We start from the raw sequence: 15,453 nt of genomic DNA on the forward strand, positions 1-15,453 counted from the left end.
TTTGGCTTGTCTTTTTTTTCACAGCTACTTAGTAGATGATAGTATAAAATATTTTCCTGGAGGTCTTTTATTTATCGTTCAACCTTGTTTGAAATTTTTTAACAGATTACCCCAGTTAGGTACTATATATTTTCTGCATATCTGGTGTCCTTCTACTCGGCCATTGATTGATTTTTGACAGATCTTCACTCGCTTCAAGTTTAACTCGATAGTTCATTTATCCGGCTGTTTCAGTTTGTTTTCGAAGCATAAAGAGTCATGAATACCACCACGTCAACTGTTGCAGCAGCTGTTGCCGACCAGTTCCAGTCTTTGAACACTTCCTCCTCATGTTTCTTGAAGATTCATATTCCTTCCATTGAAAACCCATTCGGTATTGAGTTATGGCCAATCTTCTCTAAGGTTTTCGAACACTTTAGTGGCTATCCAGCTGAACAATTTGAGTTCATTCATGATAAGACTTTCCTGGCTAATGGATACCATGCTGTTGGTATTATCATTGTCTACTACATTATCATCTTTGGTGGTCAAGCTATTTTACGCGCTTTAAATACTTCCCCATTGAAGCTCAAATTACTTTTCGAGATGCATAACTTGTTTTTGACGTCTATTTCATTGGTCTTATGGTTGTTGATGTTAGAACAATTGATTCCTATGGTCTATCACCATGGTCTATTCTGGTCCATCTGCTCCAAGGAAGCCTTCGCACCAAAGTTGGTTACTCTTTACTATTTGAACTACTTGACCAAATTCGTAGAATTGATTGACACTGTGTTTTTAGTTTTGAGAAGAAAGAAGCTATTGTTTTTGCACACTTATCACCATGGTGCCACCGCTTTGTTGTGCTACACTCAATTGATTGGTCGTACTTCGGTTGAATGGGTTGTCATCCTGCTAAACTTGGGAGTCCATGTTATCATGTACTGGTATTACTTCTTGAGTTCATGTGGTATTAGGGTTTGGTGGAAGCAATGGGTCACCAGATTCCAAATCATCCAATTTTTGATTGACTTAGTTTTCGTTTACTTTGCCACCTACACATTCTATGCTCACAAATACTTGCGTGGTATTTTGCCAAACAAAGGTACCTGCTATGGTACTCAATCTGCTGCTGCCTATGGTTATATGATCTTAACGTCTTATTTGCTCTTGTTTATATCTTTCTACATCCAATCTTACAAGAAAGGTGGAAAAAAGACTGTCAAGAAAGGATCTGAAGTTTCTGGTTCCGTTGGATCTGGTTCTTCTACTGGTGTCAAAACCTCTACCACCAAGGTCTCTTCCAGGAAGGCCTGAGTAATAAGCGAGACTCTTTTACGGAGAAAGCAAAAAAACAGAGTTTAAGGAATTTTTTTACATTAAGTATGTACGATAAATGAAATCATTATTATAGAAATGATAGATTTATTTGATATCTTTGTCTGCTGTTGGAGCGATGCTCTTACAGTAAAAAGTAGTGGTAAATAATACATTTACAAATCATAGAATAAAAATATATAACGGGTGAAATTTAAACTACAGAATATATTTCCTTCGTTTGTCCTACGGAAGATATTGGCTTGCGGTTTGTAAAGTGTCCAAATCGTAGTCGACTTTGCTTGCTACGAACTGGTCGTTGAATAATTTGATTTTAATGATCTCTTGAGTCAAATCAGGGTGTGTCTTTGGAGCGAAGTTGTTTAAAAATGAGTATTCCTCCCTGATGGAGGAAGATGACTGACATTGCATTATCTTGAATAAGATTCTAATTATCGGCCCAGCGTCATTATCCAAGTATTGAGTCCAGAATGCATTACACACAGGAACATGTATATCTAGCAACTCTTCAATGAAATTCAATGGTTGCTCTAATTCGCCTATGATAGAGTCTTCTGTTATTATTCTTTTTTTGAAGCGACCACTGTCCCTAACGAAACTACTCTGTTCACAGTATGATCTATACGATATGGGTACGATGGAGTTTACAGTACTCAAATATTCATATAGGTCTTCTTGGATGATTTGTAGAAAGATTGTATCTATTTCGTTTGAGATGGTAGAGTCTGAGAGCTGATGGGTACCGCTGAGAGAACCAAATGATATATTATTATTGTCATCACGTGGTTGCTGGGCTGGCGAGACCGAACGTTGTCCATTATTGGAATCTATGTTTATTCTAGATGCGGGTGTGTGTGAATTTGAGAGGTTGTCGTTGTCATTATTATTGTTGTCGTTGTTGTCGTTGTTGTTACTGATGTTGCTGTTGTTGCCTTGACCATCGTTGTGTCTGCTGATGTCGTTACTAGTAGGAATGTTGTTATTATTGTTCACGCTGCCTATCGTATGTAAATTCAAAAACCTCTTTAACAAACTGAAAATTAGTGTGGAAAGTTTATCCACTATTTCAGAAAGTGAAATTGTATGGAAGGAATATTCCAAGACTTCTCTTTCAAATAAAATTGCGGGACACAAGAACATTGCTAAAAGATTCATATCATCTGAGAAGAGGATGGTTTTGAATTCTTGAATCTTTGATAAAAAAGCTTCAAATGGCGCAATCAACCGTTGGAATTGTAAAGTGCTCAGAGTAGATAACAAATGTTTTTCAATGGACATTATGGCAAATACAACATAGGTAAAATTTGAGTCTTTGGAAGAAGTAAAGAACTTCAATACTCTATTGATGGAATTCAAAGTAGTTAATAAATATTCTATTATTTGGAAGTCGATTTCGTTGAATTTTTCAATTTGAATGATGGATTGGTATTCTTCTATTATGGGACGTAAATTTAAGAAAGTTTGCAATGAAACGGTGGCTGTAGAATAGCGGGTTAGATCGAACTTGGAGCATTTGAATTCAAATCCAAATTTCCCACATAAAGAGCGGAATTTATCTAGTTGCCACGAATTTGATTGTAAATCATCTAAAAAGGAATTGATTCTGAAGAAAATGGAATTCGAAATGTCTATATCCGATAAATCAATTAAAGAGTCTAATAAAGTGAATGGCCCTTTGGCAGATGACGATTGTGCTGAATGCGTGATATCAGCAGATTTGGGCGTACCAAACAATGGCAAGATTGCCGAATTTATGATAGAGATAATACAGTTGTGATAATAATTTTTGGCATTCGTATACGTGTTGGGGAAAAAGGGTTGGCTGTCCATCACGTTCAAAAGATCTATTAGTTGAGATCTTGGTAGCGTCATGGAAATAACAGTATTTTGCAAACCAGGCAGCTCTTGCGAGATTTTGAACAGTTGAGCTGGAATGGATAGTTTAGGATCATCGTTTAGTTCCTTTAAATTTTGGATGGTCAAGGGCAAAGTCTTAACTTGAGAGTGGATATCATCGTAGTACTGAATACTCAATATAGAGATCGTGTTATTCCAAACGGAGTGGCTCAAGGAGAAAAAGTTGATTTTTTGCATTTCAAATAATTGGTTCTTCAATCTATTTGATAACTGGTCCGATCTTTCCGCCGGATCTAGCAGCAGATAATTTTTGTCGATGATCAACGATAAATCTGCATTGTTGCGCAACGCAGTCCTCTGAACGATTCGGTCGAGATTATACGCAATGGACCTGATTGTACTCACAATCAGATCATGGTCAATGAAACTTAATGAGTTGGTGTTTTGATTGATCAAGAGACGCACAGCAGTGTTGTCCACGAACGAAAGGGGCAGATTTTCCGACGCAATGATGATGGCCAGCGACTGCACGAGAGGCAATGCCATTTCCCTCTCTCTAGTTCTTTTCAGAAGATCCTCGTCTATGTCCAAGAGGTTGGCAATGCTGCTTGTCGTGGTGCCACCGCCCTGATGGTTCTTTAAGGGTGGCCTTGCCATGAAAGTTGCGCCTGCTTCTGCGCCGGCCCATTCACCATAGTAATTGCCATTCGGATCTATCTTGTGTACGCTCCACAAATGCGCCTGCGAGGCCTGAGCCGTGCTCGTGCCGTTCGCCTGCCGTCTAATCACCACGTCACAGTGTTTGCACTTCACCGCATCCAGCATCTTATTCGCCCCGAGGAAGTGGCCCAAGTAGCGTGACTTATCTCTGGTCAGCATATGTGCGGGTACCCAATCGACACCGCCCTCTTCCGCCAGTCGCACTGCTTCTCCATCCTCATCTCCATCTCCATCTGTGTCCGTATCTATATTTGTGGCCATGGTAGCCGCCGTCGCTGTCGACGCCGTTGAACTCATGGGGGGCAACACCAGCCCTCTGTCCGCACTCTGAACCTGCGTGTCCATTGTTCTCATTCGCGTTATTGTACTCTTCTATCTTCCAGCTGCCGCCAGCCGCCACCCTCACCATCTCTTGATGGCTCGTGTTGTTTTGTTGTTTAATGCTTGTTGATCCCATATTCGCGCCATTCCGGCCGTGCAAGGTGACCGTTCGGTCAATAATTGCGCCATTTTTTCGCCGTTGCGGTGTTTTTTGTAGCCGTTGGAAGCATGGCAGTACCATCTGAAGAAAAGCAACGGTATAAAGAAGATAGGTTTGCTGGCCTGCGGTGCGTGCTAGAGGTAAGGTCTTGATTTCGAGGAATCAGGGTGTGTTTCTTTTGTGTGGCATGTGCAGCGAGCGATGAGTAATGCAAACAATAGCACTATGAACCACGTCACGTTGCCTCCCATTTCGTCATTCGACAACCTTATCAAGGCAGCCGAGAGGCAGTATAATGGTGAGGCGTCGTCTGCCTCGACGCATCCGGCCCTGCCCAATATGAACATCAACAATAGCAGTGGGGGTGCGGGCGCGTCATCGTCGATGCTGAGCTATCAGTTGCTTCCGCACTCCAACGACGTGTCGCGGTCGAACTCCAGCTCTAGCTTTCTTCCCTCCGTGCAGCAGCCTGCGGAAGGGTCCGCATCTGCATCGGAGAACTCTTCCTCTGCATCTCCCTCACGCTCCATATCGCCGACCTTGAAGATGGCCGCTCCCTCATCTGCTGGTGGTGGCGGCGGCGCAAGTGCCACCCATAGCATTAAAATCAATAAGCCTAGAAAGAAAAAGCAATGTCCGATTTGTCGCAATTTCTATGCCAATCTGACCACGCATAAGGCAACGCACTTGACGCCGGAGGACAGACCTCACAAGTGTCCCATTTGCCACCGTGGGTTTGCCAGAAACAATGATTTATTAAGGCATAAGAAGAGGCATTGGAAGGATGAAATACTGTCTCAATCGGGAGCGCCCTCGAGCCTCAATGATGCTACGGGCGGATTTGTTTCCCCTAACGATGATGAAAGCCACGAAAAAATGACGCCGATGAATTCCGTCACGGATTATGCACAATTGAAGTCATTGCATCAGATAAAGGGTACGTTTAAGTGCCCGTTCAATTCCACGTTGATTCAACTGGATATGGATATGTATCCGTATAAGCTCAAGCCTTTGAATTTTGAGACTTCGAACTGTCACCAAACAGGCGTGTTTTCACGTTGTGACACGTTCAAAAACCACTTAAAGGCTTTGCATTTTGAGTACCCACCGGGAACGAAGAAAAAGGATAGAAATGTCGTTCCTGGTAGATGTAAACATTGCGGCCTGAAGTTCGAAAATGTCGATGTTTGGCTCAACGAACATGTAGGTAAACAGTGCGGTTATAAATACCATTGATTCCGCCACCACAGCGGCTTTGACCTTTTTGTTTTTGATAGTACTAGTAGTATTTAACGTATGTATCTGAGTCCCTAATGGATTTTTTCTTTCCTTCCCTTCATTTCTCAACCGCACCTACACGTGCGTACTGTGCCTTGCCGTTGGCAACTTCTTTGCAAACTACCAAATCCATACCTTTCATATACGACTCAGGCAGTCTTGTGGGGTACTGTGCAACGCCGCCTTTCCTCTTGATTGACCATTTATCTACTAGGGAATTTTCGATGCCATTGTAGAATTCCATGGGGAAGCTCTTGGTGATGATCCAGCAGCCCAAGAATTCCCTCAGCTTTCGCAGAATCTTGAACAACTTTTCAAATTTTGATAAATTTATTACGTTGTAGTTATTGTCGTTTTCAAAATTCAAGAACGATAAATTGTCGATCACTATCCCTCGTAGTTGAAAGTCGAATCGATCAACTTGACATCTTCTCAGTGCATCCATGGGGGAGTCATACAATAGCTCCAGGAATGCGATCAACCCAGTGATATTTATACACGACAATGAATTCATATATATCGCGCCTGGTTGCCTTTGCTTTTGTTGGGACCATAAGGATACTATATCTATGATCAAGATTTTGCCCTCGTCCGCAGTATAATCAACCAGCTTTTGCAGCAGTGCGGAAGGTTTGAAGTCGTTTTCAATGATGTGTAAAAACCCCAGTTGGTCCTCCTGCTCTTTGGTGGTTAGGTTTCTTAGTTCATTTGGTAACTTTATATAAGTTTTGGATGACGTGATGAAATTTGACAGTGGATAAACTCTAATATTCTTTAGTACTTCCATCACATTCCATCTGCTTCTCCCTTTTTCTATTGTAATGAAAACCCTTACCATTCAAAGGAGTAATGCTTACTATATACACACAAACATATATACGGTACAAGATATTGTTGTTTTTTTTCTGCGCGCGCACTAAGTAGAGAACAGAAGAAAATAATACGGCGCTCATCGAACTAATGTGACCTACCAATATGGTCCAAAAATTTATCGATTTCGCCAGAAGAACCTAACCAAATGGAAGATTTGTCATGGATATGGCTTGGCACCAAGTCCAGGATTCTTTCTCCGTGATCGTTAACGGCTTTCCCGCCGGCCTGCTCCATCAAGAATGCCATTGGGAAGGCCTCATAAAGCAATCTTAGTTTTCCATTAGGGCTTTTTCTGTCACAGGGGTATGCGAAAAGACCGCCATACAGGAAAGTTCTGTGCACGTCAGCAACCATGGACCCAACATACCTGGCGGAGAAGGGCTGATTATTGTTATCTGGTTGAGGCTGTTTCACTTTTTCAATAAATGTTCTTATAGTTTCGTTCCAGAAGACGGTGTTACCTTCATTGATGGAATAAATGGCCTTTTGAGGTGGGATTCTCAAATTAGGGTGGGTCAAAATGAATTCACCCAAATTTGTGTCTAAAGTGAACCCATCAACTCCGTCGCCCAATGTCAAAACTAGATGCGTGGAGGAGCCATACATGGCGTAGCAAGCGGCGACCATTTCTTTGCCGCATCTTAGGACGTCGTTTATAGTACCTGAAGAGTCTGGTAGAAGTCTAAAAATAGACGCGATCGTTCCGACAGACACACCAGCGTCCAAGTTGGAGGAGCCATCGATGGGATCACAACATACTGCGTAGGTTCCTGTGCTTGTGGGGAAAACTATTAAGTCCTCTTGCTCCTCAGAGACAAGGACCTTAATGATCCCACTCGCCCTCATCGCATTGATGAAAATTTCGTCACCTAATACGTCCAACTTCTTTTGCTGATCACCGGTGAAGTTGGAGGCACCCGCTAACCCAACCAAATTAACCAATTCGGCTCGTCTGATGGTGTGAGACACAAATTTGAATGCGAATTGCAATGCGTTCAGCACCAGAGTGAAATCACCAGTGGCATTCTTGAATTGCTTTTGGTGTTCGATGATAAATCTGGGTAGAGTAATGAGATCTGTGTCGAACCCTTCAGTAGAATCTCTTCTTGGTCCATTGATTAGAGTCGGCATGTTTGGCGTTGTATTAGTGCGTTCTCTTATATATTTATAGTCTCTCTCATTTAGAATTTTCAATAAGGCAAGATCTATACGTCCGTAAATGAGCGATCATTCTCCTATGTATATATATATATATGTAATAGATAATAAAGCCTAGACACAGGATGATCCTTATGGTGTGGGGAAGGCGCCACAAACAGACTAGCACAAGTAGACACAATCCAAGCAAATAAACAAATAGTGGGTATTGGCCAGCTTCGCATTACAATATTTGCCCTTCGCCTTCTTGATTTGCAGAAAGAGCTAAATTGAGTAGTGCATCTCGCCCTTATTATTATTTGGCTTCACCGCGCACACTATTGACACGGTCCCGGGCTGGCGGACGCCCGGGATGCCTAATAAAACCCAACCAGGCCCCGGAGAAGAGCCCCCAAAGCGGCGCTTCCATCCGTCCGGAACGAGGACGGAACTAACTCCGGGGTGGCCATTGTTGCCATGGGATAGGACTCCGATTATCTTGGCAAGAACAACCAACCGCCATGTAATAAACTTACTTATCTAGGGTTTCAAGGAATTTCAGATTGTGCAGCTGGTCCAACGGTGGATTTTACTGGAACAAGAATCAAACATCGTCCGTGTTGATAATTAGTAGTATTAATTAAGAATAAAAGCAGAACTCTTTCTTACACTACATAAGAGAGGTATATAAAACACACGCCGATTGGACATATTAAGTATGTTCAACATAACAATAACCTAGGGAATTTACTATAAGTTCAATGTAACGACTCATATCATTTATATATAAATTCCAAGTTGATGTTCAATTAATGGATCTTTGACTCCAAGTGCACCCATCAATAGAACGTCATTTCAACATTCTTCATCCTGAAACAAGGACTAGTTATGTGAATAATGATGAACTTACTTGTTCTAACAGTCCGTCTATTCCCATCACGAATTTCTTTTCTCGCTCTTAGGATACTATTATATATAGTATTCAAAGGATGACTTAAATTACGGCGCCAATAAAACAGGGCAGAGGCGGAAAGATTTATAGTGCTGTCGGAGACAATAATCACCTCTCCATCTATAACTCGTACAACAGGTTGATAGATTCGTTCATGTAGCTAGAAGATTTCCATATACGGTGTTAAGAAGATGACGCAGCCTGTCATCGAATCGGTGTGTATTTTATATGCCTCTCTTATACAGTGTAATTATCAACAAGAATGGAATTTCAACAATTGTCACAGAATAGTACCATCCATTTTTGATGAGGTATCACATCAGTATATAATACGAATACACTTCGAAGAACTCATCCTTGTTAGCTCAGTTGGTAGAGCGTTCGGCTTTTAAGCATATTTGCTTAGGCAAGGATACCGAAATGTCAGGGGTTCGAGCCCCCTATGAGGAGTTCTTTCTTTTTGCTCTTCAGACGTTCCCTGCGAACATACCTTTTCCTGAGGGAAGGCTACTTACCGATGTTCACGCGCTTAGAAGTATCAACGAATTTTTTTTAAAGAATTACTCACACATTTTACACACATATAGAAATTCTAACTTATACACGTAGGCAAAGGCGTAGATACAGTTGTAGTAATAAAATAAAAAAATAGAGGTTTGGAATGGCCAAATGCGATTTTTTTGGATATTATTTTCTTATTTTATATTCACATCAAATCGGAAAACCCTGGAACAAGGTTCTTAGTAAACCCACCTTCCTTGGCAGCTGCTTCGTAGTAGCCGTAGATGGTGGTGGTGGCCATCAAAATAGACGCACCGGACCCCAAAGTACCTAGTAGATCAGAGCCAACAGAAAGGGCACCAATGGTGGCGCCTCCGAAGGCAGCAGCGGTGGGAATGATCTTCTTCAATTCTCTGTAGATTGACGTTTCTCTCTTACCGTTGATGACCATGCCTTGGTCCTTGAACTGTTTGGAGATGTCACGGGGAGATGTACCGGAGATCTCGATCCAAGTTTTGGAAAACACCGCGCACGAACCGAGAACAAAAGTGACGTAGACGATGGTCTTGATAGGGTCCAAAAGGGCTTCTGACAAGGACATCAATGGCTGGATGTAGTAGGCCAATCCGCTCAAGGCCATTTGAGGACCCTGGGTGCCCGGCCGGATACCCCAAACACCAATCAAACGGATCAACGCGTTGGTGGGGTATTTTTGGAAGAGGATTTGGGAGATCAGGAAAATGTTGGAGGTCAACGCACTTTGCAACATGATCGGGGTGTTGGAAGTGTAAAACAGCTTGATTGGGTATGTACCAATTTGGCCTCTCACCTTGGTGGACCTGATGGGCAACTCGTAACGGAAGCCCTGCAAATACAACACGAAAAGGAAAATAGCCACGGTCATCAAGACTTGGAACATGTTGGGCAGATTGGTACGGTAAAAGGCCTCCACAAGGGCTCTCTTCTTGTCCTTTCTGACAGCCAAAAGATGGAAAAACGCAATCACGGCACCTTCAAACTCCTTACCACGACCGGAGTTGACTGTGGTGGGGGCAAAGGCCCTCCAGAAAATCTGTTCAGCAATGTTAGTGGCTGTGAACAATGAAATACCGGAACCTAGACCGTAGCCCTTGGACAACAGTTCGTCCAATAGCATGACGATCAACGATGCAAACATCAATTGGAAGACCAACAACAAACAGATGGGCAGCCCAAGATCTGAAGGCGCACCGTAGTTACCCGTCATGACAACCACGAGTGCTTGACCCAAGATCAGAATGATGGCGCAGACCTTTTGCGCAATTTGGAACAGCTCCCTGTCCTGCTTGTTCTCGGCCCTGATCTGCAAAAGTTGCGTACCTTGCAAGAATTGGAAAATCATCGACGACGTGATGATGGGAGAGACACCTAGTTCCAGTAGAGTACCACGATTGGAGGCCAGCATGGCACGCAGCCAGTATAGCGGGTCCGAAGTCTCACTGGACACGATCCCGTACAGTGGGATCTGGCCCAGGATTAAGAAGATCAGCAGCGAAACACCCGTCCAGATGAGTTTCTGGTTGTATGGGACCTTTCTTTCCGGAGCAATGACTTCCGGCAGGAAGGATTCAAAGGGCTTGAACAGGTCTAGAACACGATTGGAGGACATTTTTGATGTGAAGTGTGAGCCAACGCCGGTTTTCTTCTGTGCTTGCTAGTTATATTTAAGTACGCTTTTTTTTTTTTCCCAGCAACTGAACCGTGTAATAGTGAAGTGAGGTTGAATTGAGGACAGAAAAAGGTTACTTCTGAGGCCGGTGAAGTTTCAGATGGAGAAGAGCGGAGATTGGAGCGGGAGGGGTGCAAAATGAAGTCCTTGTTCTGCTGGACGTTAAGAATATCTATACCGACCGTAACACCAATTCAAGGCAGGATATACTTGTTGTTTGCAAGTGTTTGCCGAAAGAGAGAACGAGAGAGGGAAAAAAAGAGAATGAGAGAGAACACGTAAAGCGAAAAATCAAGAGGAAAACCGCTTCGGGTAACGATCAAGAGAAGAGACAGATATGATGTACATATATATAGGAACTTTGGCAACTAGATAGCAGCTTTAACTGCATGTGGTGGCACATTTGTAACCAAGATGAGAGTTAGCAGTGCAGCAAGTAGCTGTGGCCGGACGAATGCCATCGGAATGCATGTGCTGTTTGAGCCCCGATCGTGAAAAATATACATCACCCTGCACGAGTGGGCCATCAACTGGCCATGGGCTGGGATGGGATGGCCAAAACGACAAGAAGAACAATAAGTGGTTTCAGCCAAAGCAAGCAAGCAAGCTTTCTCTAATTGTCTTCGTTGCCAACCTGTTATTCTTGCACATGACACGGTCATCGCGTCCCTGCGTTCCAAGAGTTTGCGCGGTTGCGTCCGGTGCTAAACGAGGCGATCTTTGGTATTCGTCTTTCCTTCTTCGCCATTTTGTTTCGTGTTTGTTGAGCTCTTGGCTCCAGTCGGCCATAGTCTTCTTGCGCACATACATAAAACCGTTACAACTTTCCCACAGCGAAAACAATAGCGTTTGATACACTCTTTAAATCTTGGCACTTGCGCTTGTCTTCAAACACATACATATATATATATAGACACGCACAAACTACACCATGTCCTTTGATACACAGTTGACTGACGACCAGGAGGTCATCCTCAAGCAGATTTGGACACACCTCTTCCATCTGTGGCAAGTACCCGTGGACGGAAGCCATATCTTTCACAGTAACTCGCTCAACTCGTCCTCGTCCACCCCGCCGAAGAAGAAGAAGTCGTCCTGGTTTAGCAAGCTGCAACCCTCCGACCACTCGCAGGACTCTGGCGAAGCCGCTGAGGCGGCCCACGTCTACGAAAAGGGCAGGATACACAAGGCACTAGCCAATCTGGACCCGCAATCGACGAAGAAGCAGTTCTGGCACGACATCAAGAACGAAACTCCAGATGCCACCATTTTGAAGTTCATCAGGGCCAGAAAGTGGAACGCAGACAAGACCATTGCCATGTTGGGCCACGACTTGTACTGGCGCAAGGACACCATCAACAAGATCATCAACGGCGGTGAAAGAGCCGTCTATGAAAACAAGGAGACGGGTGTGATCAAGAACTTAGAGCTGCAAAAGGCCACCGTCCAGGGCTACGACAATGATATGAGGCCCTTCATGCTTGTGAGACCCAGACTACACCATTCCTCGGACCAAAGCGAGCAGGAACTGGAAAAATTCTCTCTGTTGGTCATCGAGCAATCCAAGTTGTTCTTCAAAGACAACTACCCCGCCTCCACCACCATCTTGTTCGACCTGAATGGGTTCTCCATGTCCAACATGGACTACGCGCCAGTCAAGTTCCTGATCACTTGTTTTGAGGCGCACTACCCGGAGTCTCTGGGCCATCTGCTCATCCATAAGGCTCCCTGGATCTTCAACCCGATTTGGAACATCATCAAGAATTGGCTGGACCCGGTCGTCGCGTCCAAGATCGTGTTCACCAAGAACATCGACGAGTTGCATAAGTTCATCCAGCCCCAGTACATTCCTAGCTACCTGGGTGGCGAAAACGACGCTGACTTGGATCACTATACTCCACCAGATGGCTCTCTGGACATCCATTTGAAAGACACCGAGACTCGTGCTGTGATCGAAAAAGAGAGAGAAGAGCTGGTCCAGCAATTCTTGGAGGCTACATCCCAGTGGATCGAACACCAGCCAGTGAGCGATCCGGCATACATTCAACTGCAGGAGAAAAGAGCACAGCTCTCCACCGCGCTCTGCGAGAACTACTCCAAGCTAGACCCGTATATCAGATCAAGATCTGTTTACGACTACAATGGCTCTTTGAAGGTTTGAACCGTCTCTTGCAGCTCTCCCATTCTGTATAGACTTTTATAAAAACATCTATCAGCTATATAACTCTTTCTATTTCTTTTTTTCTTTTCTTTTATCTGTACAATACAATACGCGAAAAATTATAGAATTTACATTTATCAACAAAAATAATGGGCTGAGAAATGATGGACAGCACGTCTACAAACACTGCTGCGCACCTGAAATTTTCTATTTTCATGGATGAGTCTGGTACTAGATGATATCATCCTCTCACTGACAAATGCTAACGAACGAACACCTCCACAGACCCTAAAGACTACCTTATGCCTGCTTTACGAAAAATCGAAACAATATGGTCTCTCTTCATCGCAGCTACAAGCGCTTGTACGGTTGCTCTGTGAAACTTCCATAATTGATACAGTGACTAAGGTGTACATTGTGGAAAATTGTTTTTTTCCCGACGATTATCTGACTAAGGACCTCATTTTGGAAGTTATTAACCATCTGGGTGCGCCAACAGCGTTCTCCCGATATCGCATACAAACCCCCCCGGCTTTACAATCCGCACTGTGCAAATGGCTGGTGCACGTCTTCTTCCTATTTCCAGTATCGTCGGAAAGGGGCCACGGCATATCCGGCTCTGTCTGGTTGCATTTATGGCAATTTTCTTTCTTGCAAAAATGGATAACTTACTTGATTATTTGGCAAGCCACCACCTCTATCGATGTCAAATCTTGGAAGTTGTTCATCATCAAAAAATGTGCCATGAATCCAGGATACCGGGACGCTCCTGCTGCGGCGACTTTGATTTTGCAACGGTATCAGTGTCTCGTGGGTGCCTCGAACCAAATCACAACATTGATAGTAACTATCAACTGTAACAGAAAAACTTTAAAGAGTCACAGAAATTTGCAACTGAATACGCATTTTTTATCCATTTTGAAACGAATATTATCCAGAACCCACCCAGGCAATTTCCCCGCTGAAACTGTTCAGAACACAATTGACATGTATTTGAATGAAATTCATCAACTAGGAACTGTGTCCACACGCCCGCTCCGACTTCAGTCGTTGCCAGGATATTCTTCCTCGAACGGTATGGTGTCGCTGTTGGATATTACCTCATTGGAGCAACTAGCTCAGAACTGGTCACGGCTACATATTCCCAATGACGTGGATTATATGATGACTTCATCTTCAAACGGTAATCTCCTACTAAACCCGAGAGCCATATCTAGGGAATCTCTCCAGCATTTATACTCTAGTATCATTCTCATCAAAAGTGGCCGTAATAAATCATCATCACCATATGAATGGTGCATTTGGCAATTGAAACGATGTTTCGCACACCAGATAGAGTATCCTCGAGAAACAATGGCCACTGTCGTCTCTATCTCTTCGATGGAGAATGAACTGTCTTCGCAGATTATTCAAGCAGTTTTTAGTTTAAAATATTTAAAGCTTGACGAGTTTACTTTGAAAATAATATGTTCTGGCATCTTGCCATTATGGAAACCCAAATTAATCAGTGGTACAAGAGAACTTTTCGTTAGATTTATGGCTGGCGTACTTTTGTGGAGCACTGGAAATGGCCATGGTAATGATCAAATATTTCCTGAGATTTGTTTTTATTTTTTACAAATGATTAAAAACTGGGCTTTTGATGACAAATTAATGACGCTCGGACTGACACTGCTACATGATATTCAAAGCTTGCTTACTTTAGACAAGATTTTCAACAATTCCACTTCAAACCGATTCTCTACGATGGCCTTGATTACTACATTGAGAATTTTAACCCAGTTGTCACTACAGAGTGACTCAGATTATGCCGTCCAATATTTAATAGTGGGCCCAGATATCATGAATAAAATCTTCACTTCGGACGATCCGTTACTGCTATCAGCCGCATGCAAGTATTTGGTAGCAACAAAGAATAAATTGATGCAGTACCCGCCAACGAACAAATATGTTCAAACGCAAAATCAATATATCATGGACTTGACGAACTATCTCTATAGAAACAAAGTATTGTCATCTAAAGCTTTATTTGGTATCCCAATAGATTTCTTCAAACCGATTTTGGAGAATGTTTATATTCCAACCGCGGATTTCAGAAATTTGAAATTTTTCACAATTACTGGTGTACCTGCACTATCATATATATGTACTGTCATTCTCAGAGAGCTGGAAGCAACCCAAAATACCAGGATAAAATTCACTAGCGGCATTGTAAATGAGGAGACGTTTAAGGATTTCGCCCGAACAAAACACCATGAGATTGCCCAACACGATTGGATTAAGGGTATAAATAATATTCACGACCTGAGAGTAGAAATCTTGAAGCATTTGAGTGACAGCGCTAACCCCTATAGGGAAATTTCAATATTCTTATTCACTTATTTGAAGAGTCTCTCAAAATATAATTCTTAAAACTTCTAGGGAAGAAAAGTATACGGATTTTTGTGTTTCTACAATTTCCCAGAACG

General features: G+C 42.9%; 8 protein-coding genes and 1 non-coding gene across 9 annotated transcripts; 5 read left to right on the forward strand and 4 right to left on the reverse strand.

Moving 5' to 3' along the window:
- Positions 1 to 258: 258 nt before the first annotated feature.
- Positions 259 to 1,296, forward strand: ELO3 (fatty acid elongase ELO3; the record flags this gene model as incomplete). The annotated part of the gene is made up of 1 exon (XM_056229991.1): positions 259 to 1,296. The coding sequence occupies one exon, from the start codon at positions 259 to 261 to the stop codon at positions 1,294 to 1,296; it is 1,038 nt and encodes a 345-aa protein (XP_056083955.1).
- Positions 1,297 to 1,542: 246 nt separating this feature from the next.
- On the reverse strand, positions 1,543 to 4,248 carry VID22 (Vid22p; the record flags this gene model as incomplete). The annotated part of the gene is made up of 1 exon (XM_056229993.1): positions 1,543 to 4,248. The coding sequence occupies one exon, from the start codon at positions 4,246 to 4,248 to the stop codon at positions 1,543 to 1,545; it is 2,706 nt and encodes a 901-aa protein (XP_056083956.1).
- Positions 4,249 to 4,576: 328 nt separating this feature from the next.
- On the forward strand, positions 4,577 to 5,611 carry STP3 (Stp3p; the record flags this gene model as incomplete). Its single annotated transcript, XM_056229994.1, has 1 exon — positions 4,577 to 5,611. The coding sequence occupies one exon, from the start codon at positions 4,577 to 4,579 to the stop codon at positions 5,609 to 5,611; it is 1,035 nt and encodes a 344-aa protein (XP_056083957.1).
- A 100-nt stretch (positions 5,612 to 5,711) lies between these two features.
- Positions 5,712 to 6,440, reverse strand: PSY3 (Psy3p; the record flags this gene model as incomplete). Its single annotated transcript, XM_056229995.1, has 1 exon — positions 5,712 to 6,440. One exon carries the CDS (start codon positions 6,438 to 6,440, stop codon positions 5,712 to 5,714), a length of 729 nt encoding a protein of 242 aa, XP_056083958.1.
- Positions 6,441 to 6,610: 170 nt separating this feature from the next.
- FBP1 (fructose 1,6-bisphosphate 1-phosphatase) lies at positions 6,611 to 7,657 on the reverse strand (the record flags this gene model as incomplete). The annotated part of the gene is made up of 1 exon (XM_056229996.1): positions 6,611 to 7,657. The coding sequence occupies one exon, from the start codon at positions 7,655 to 7,657 to the stop codon at positions 6,611 to 6,613; it is 1,047 nt and encodes a 348-aa protein (XP_056083959.1).
- A 1,312-nt stretch (positions 7,658 to 8,969) lies between these two features.
- On the forward strand, positions 8,970 to 9,065 carry Skdi_12.trna18K. The gene is made up of 2 exons: positions 8,970 to 9,006; positions 9,030 to 9,065. It is a non-coding gene; the product is annotated as a tRNA-Lys (tRNA).
- Positions 9,066 to 9,321: 256 nt separating this feature from the next.
- SEC61 (translocon subunit SEC61) lies at positions 9,322 to 10,764 on the reverse strand (the record flags this gene model as incomplete). Its single annotated transcript, XM_056229997.1, has 1 exon — positions 9,322 to 10,764. The coding sequence occupies one exon, from the start codon at positions 10,762 to 10,764 to the stop codon at positions 9,322 to 9,324; it is 1,443 nt and encodes a 480-aa protein (XP_056083960.1).
- A 991-nt stretch (positions 10,765 to 11,755) lies between these two features.
- On the forward strand, positions 11,756 to 12,985 carry CSR1 (Csr1p; the record flags this gene model as incomplete). Its single annotated transcript, XM_056229998.1, has 1 exon — positions 11,756 to 12,985. One exon carries the CDS (start codon positions 11,756 to 11,758, stop codon positions 12,983 to 12,985), a length of 1,230 nt encoding a protein of 409 aa, XP_056083961.1.
- A 219-nt stretch (positions 12,986 to 13,204) lies between these two features.
- On the forward strand, positions 13,205 to 15,397 carry CTF3 (Ctf3p; the record flags this gene model as incomplete). Its single annotated transcript, XM_056229999.1, has 1 exon — positions 13,205 to 15,397. The coding sequence occupies one exon, from the start codon at positions 13,205 to 13,207 to the stop codon at positions 15,395 to 15,397; it is 2,193 nt and encodes a 730-aa protein (XP_056083962.1).
- Positions 15,398 to 15,453: the final 56 nt, after the last annotated feature.

Source organism: Saccharomyces kudriavzevii (assembly GCF_947243775.1).
Source record: "Saccharomyces kudriavzevii IFO 1802 strain IFO1802 genome assembly, chromosome: 12".
NCBI lineage: Eukaryota > Fungi > Ascomycota > Saccharomycetes > Saccharomycetales > Saccharomycetaceae > Saccharomyces > Saccharomyces kudriavzevii.